Raw genomic sequence first — 4878 nt, 5'->3', positions numbered from 1 at the left:
CAGTGAGCTGAGATAGCACCACTGCACTCCAGCCTGGGCAACAGAGCAAGACTCTGTCTCAAAAAAAAAAAAAAAAAAAAAAAGCATCAGTTACATGTTTTCCTTTAGAATGAAGAATGATGGAGGAGAGCAGTGTGGGAGAAGAACATGAAGATGATTGAGCAGCACAATCAAGAATACAGTCAAGGGAAACACAGCTTCACAATGGCCATGAACGCCTTTGGAGACATGGTAAGTATGCTGTGGACTGCCGAACTCTGTGCTTCTCCTCCTCAGTTCTTTACCAAATTAATCTCTTGCTTTTTGACATTTTATTTACTTTTGCTTGAAGACCAATGAAGAATTTAGGCAGGTGATGAATGGTTTTCAATACCAGAAGCACAGGAAGGGGAAGGAGTTCCAGGAACGTATTCTTCTTGAGATCCCCACATCTGTGGACTGGAGAGAGAAAGGCTACATGACTCCTGTGAAGAATCAGTTGAGACTGTGTTAGGTTCAGACTTCCTATCACCCCAGGAAAGCCAAGAAGCAATTGACATTTGTGCTATGGCAGAGTGTGCAGCAGCATGCATTCACTTTTTAAAGGAGTATTTAGATATATGAGCTGTTGTTAAAAGTCTTGCTCTGTGTGTGTGTGTGGGGGGGGTATCAGCTTTTTTATTCTCTTTTCAGGGTATGTGTGGCTCTTGTTGGGCTTTTAGTGCAACTGGTGCTCTGGAAGGGCAGATGTTCTGGAAAACAGGCAAACTTATTTCACTGAGTGAGCAGAATCTGGTAGACTTCTCTTGGCTTCAAGGCAATGAGGGCTGCAACGGTGGTTTCATGGATAATTCCTTCTGGTATGTTCAGGAGAACGGAGGCCTGGACTCTGAGGCATCCTACCTATATGAAGGAAAGGTAAATGGAGCTCCTTTTCTTGACGCCGTTCCTGCCTTGTTTTACTGGGACACTTTCAGAGGTAACAGACACTTTTCAGAATTCCCATTTTAGATGGTGGAATCTCTATCTGCAAACTGTCTGTGTTGTCATTATAAATTATAGCCTTGGCACAGTTCTGGGATTGCATGGTTAACATGCAGCTGTTCTTGCTTCTGTGTAACATGGAGAATATACAAACCATTCTACACATAATACAGATGTCTCCATTGCGAAAAACGTCTTATGGAAAGTAAACCTAGGGGTCTTGCTGAAGAGAACTGAGCTAATTTTCAGTTTCAAATTAACAATTAATAACAACATTTCACTTCCTTGGATGATTTGTGACAGTGTTGCCTTGGAAATTCTATGCTGCAAACTGCTGAGTATGGTGATTCTGACTCACGTTCCCTGGGAGAAGGATGGTAGTCATCAAATCGCTTCCCTCTTTACCTTTAAAAGGTTTAAAACCTGTAGGTACAATCCCAAGTACTGTGTTGCTAATGACACTGGCTTTGTGGACGTCCCTTCACGGGAGAAGGACCTGGCGAAGGCAGTGGCAACTGTGGGGCCCGTCTCTGTTGCTGTTGATGCAAGCCATTTCTCCTTCCAGTTCTACAAAAAAGGTAAGCATCTTTCTTCATAGAAATTATTGCAGAAAAAAAGTAAACCACCATAGCACACCAGCATGATGGACCCTATACATGCAATAATCATACCCAATGCTTCTGTTTGACATTACTTTGAGCATATCTCCATGAATACATGTACTTCATAACTTTTTATAAATAGCTATGTTATTTATAGTATAGTTTAATTTACTTAAATATTCTCTAATTGTTGTATTCTTAGAATTTTTAGAAAGATTTTTACTTCTGTGATTAAATCTGAAAAGAGGCTTTTGATTCAAGGATTTTGGTGTTCTGTGCTCTTTTTAAGATTGATATTCTAGAGTAGAATTACAAGCTTAAAATGAGTGGTCTTTTATGCTTGTAGGAAAGTTTTTTATGAAGGACTTATGCCAATTTCAATTTCTGCTAGTTGTGGATGACAGCCTAATTCCCTAGCTTTGATAACAATAGATCTTGTTAAGCCCGATCTGGACTGTGTGTCATTTCACTGATTTTAGAGATGCCTCCCTCCCTGTGGGTGACAGGGTGGGTTACTGTCAGGTGTCCTTGGGAACTTCTCACCCAGCCTTCATTTTATTCTCTCAGGAATTTATTTTGAGCCACGTTGTGACCCTGAAGGCCTGGATCATGCTATGCTGGCGGCTGGCTATGGCTATGAAGGAGCAGACTCGGATAACAATAAATATTGGCTGGTGAAGAACAGGTATAAATTGCCAGAAAGGCTTATAGTTGAAATTCAAAGGGGAATCCTTTTTTGCAATCAGTATTTACATACCGCAAGCCCTTAATCCCATTTCTGAAATCCCAGAAGTCTTTATCCCCCTTAGATAGAACACAGAATAGTAATGATTGATTGTAACATCAAGATACTGTCACAAGTGTGCTGGGGATATTAACATGGTATTTGTCCCATTGCATGTTTAAATTCTGAACATTTTCTTAATTCTGAAGCATACCTGGCTGGAAAGACATCCTGTCCTTTTTCTGTTTCTGATTTTGCCGTTCTGTGAAAGGTCACAGTTTTGGGCCTGGGATTGAAGTGATATGCAGGTTTTGACTTAAGAATTTATAAGGGATGAACAGGAACATCGGCATCTGCTGATTCTTTATGTTAGGCCTGTGGCTTCTGGCACACTGTTTAAGTTAATAACCCAAAGTGCTTTATCCTTCCTCTGAAATGGAAAACCTGTTCTCCTTTCAGCTGGGGTAAAAACTGGGGCATGGATGGCTACATAAAGATGGCCAAAGACCGGAGGAACAACTGTGGAATCGCCACAGCAGCCAGCTACCCCACTGTGTGAGCTGATGAATGGTGATGAGGAAGAGCTTGACTGAGGATGGCACATCCAGAGGAGGAATTTATCTTCAGTCTACCAGCCCCTGCTGTGTGGAATGCAGACTTCAATCATTGAAGATCCAAGTGTGATTGGAATTCTGATATTTTCACACTGGTAAATGTTACCTCTATTTTAATTACTGCTATAAACATGTTTGTATTATTGATTCACTTACTTTGTATTTTCATTTTAAAAATATATACACATTTTTACCTGTTTAAATAAAATGTAATTTCAAATGTACTGGTGGACTTCTTTCTGTTTTGATGCATTGACTTTTTTGTGTAATTGTATTAGTCTGTTTTCATGCTGCTGATAAAGACATACCCAAGACTGGGCAATTTACAAAAGAAAGAGGTTTAATGGACTCACAGTTCCACGTGGCTGGGGAGGCCTCACAATCACGATGGAAGGTGAAAGGCACGTCTCACATGGCAGCAGACAAGAGAAGAAAATGAGAGTCAAGCGAAAGGGGTTTCCCCTTATAAAACCATCTGATCTCGTGAGACTTATTCACTATTATGAGAACAGCATGAGAAAGACCTGCCCCCATGATTCAATTACCTCCCATCAGGTCCCTCCCACAACATGTGGGAATTGTGGAAGCTAAAATTGAAGATGAGATTTGGTTGGAACACAGTCAAACCATATCAGCAGTCAAGCATGAAACTCAGTTCTAAGCCATACCTGCTCTGCCAGTGGTTCACTAGGAGGAACAGTGGGTGGCCTTCTGGCTCTTCTAGTAACTAATGTGCAGATCTCATGTCAGCTGCCCAGTTGTTGTGTCTGACCCAACTCTTGATTGAAGCAAAATATGACAAATAGTCTATAAGGACAAAAGAAAATTGTTTTACTAAAAAATTCACATTTTTCTTTAAAGAGATCAGACATACATGTAATTTCAATACTGAAAAAGAGCCTTAGAAATCATGTTATTCTCACCCACATTGTTTGCAACCCAGTCAAGTTACAGGGCAGAGCTATGAGGGCCAGTTTCTGGAGCATCTTCCCCAGCTGCTGCTGAAGACCCCATGGCCACTTTGCAGTTGAGGTGAGACAAGGTACTACTGCATTGGCAAGGCTGTTTGTCTTTGGGTCCTCAAGGGATGAGGGATAAACTCCAGGGTGTGAGGTTGGGCTTTAGGAATGGTGTGCTGGCCTTGGAAGGTGGAAGACAGATAAGAGGACCCAAACTGAGAGTCTGTGGCCACATTTTCACCAAGCTACCTGTAAGCACCTGCATTATTTTAATCAACAGAAAAATTTCCCCATTGTATTGGCTAAAAGAGCACATAGTTTCATCACCTGTGTTTTTTCAAAAGTCTCATATTCCCACTGAAAAAAATATAAAAGATAGAACCTGAACGGTCTCTATTACTGTAAAACAAATCACCCAGAAACTCAGTGGCTTGGTAGAAACACCTTTCACATTTTCCGCCTGGACTTGGCTGTGTGGTTTCATGGGGAGACATCTGTAGGCTCTATTTGTGCTGGAGACATCTGCAGGGCTTGACGGGACTAGACGTCTGCAAGGCTCACTCACATGGCTGGCCGCAGATGCTGGTGTTGGCTGGGCGTTTAGCTTGGGCCGTTGACAAGAGCACCTGCCTGAGGCCTCTCCATGGCTTGGGCTTCTCACAGCATCAGCACTGGGAAACATATATACATATACCTTGGCAAACTTTAAACACTGAATTGCACAAATGTTTATGTTCATCTTTATTATTAAATAAATTAATAAAAGTATCACGAGGAGATTTGGTCTCTTCTCTCAAGTAATACAGTTTTAAAATCTCATAATTAATGTAATTAAAGTTTTTTATACTTATACTTTCAATAAGTATTTATTAGGCATTTTTAATTATTTATTTATTTATTTTGAGATGGAGTTTGACTCTTGTTGACCAGGCTAATATGCAATGGTGCGATCTCAGCTCACTGCAACCTCTGCCTTCTGGGTTCAAATGATTCGCCTGCCTCAGCCTCTCGAGTAA

The 4878-nt window shown here is 41.0% G+C and overlaps 1 protein-coding gene across 1 annotated transcript; it reads left to right on the top strand.

The window, feature by feature from the left end:
- Window positions 1-107: 107 nt before the first annotated feature.
- Window positions 108-3124, top strand: LOC105534459 (putative cathepsin L-like protein 6). Its single transcript, XM_011973187.1, is given in 6 exon segments — window positions 108-231; window positions 332-493; window positions 673-898; window positions 1380-1541; window positions 2133-2250; window positions 2749-3124. Coding segments are annotated over 6 exon segments (852 nt in total). The 5' UTR covers window positions 108-147; the 3' UTR covers window positions 2849-3124.
- Window positions 3125-4878: the final 1754 nt, after the last annotated feature.

The sequence above is a fragment of the Mandrillus leucophaeus genome, unplaced genomic scaffold (assembly GCF_000951045.1).
Source record: "Mandrillus leucophaeus isolate KB7577 unplaced genomic scaffold, Mleu.le_1.0 Scaffold1351, whole genome shotgun sequence".
Taxonomy (NCBI): domain Eukaryota; kingdom Metazoa; phylum Chordata; class Mammalia; order Primates; family Cercopithecidae; genus Mandrillus; species Mandrillus leucophaeus.
This window is presented reverse-complemented; position numbering and strand designations above follow the sequence as displayed.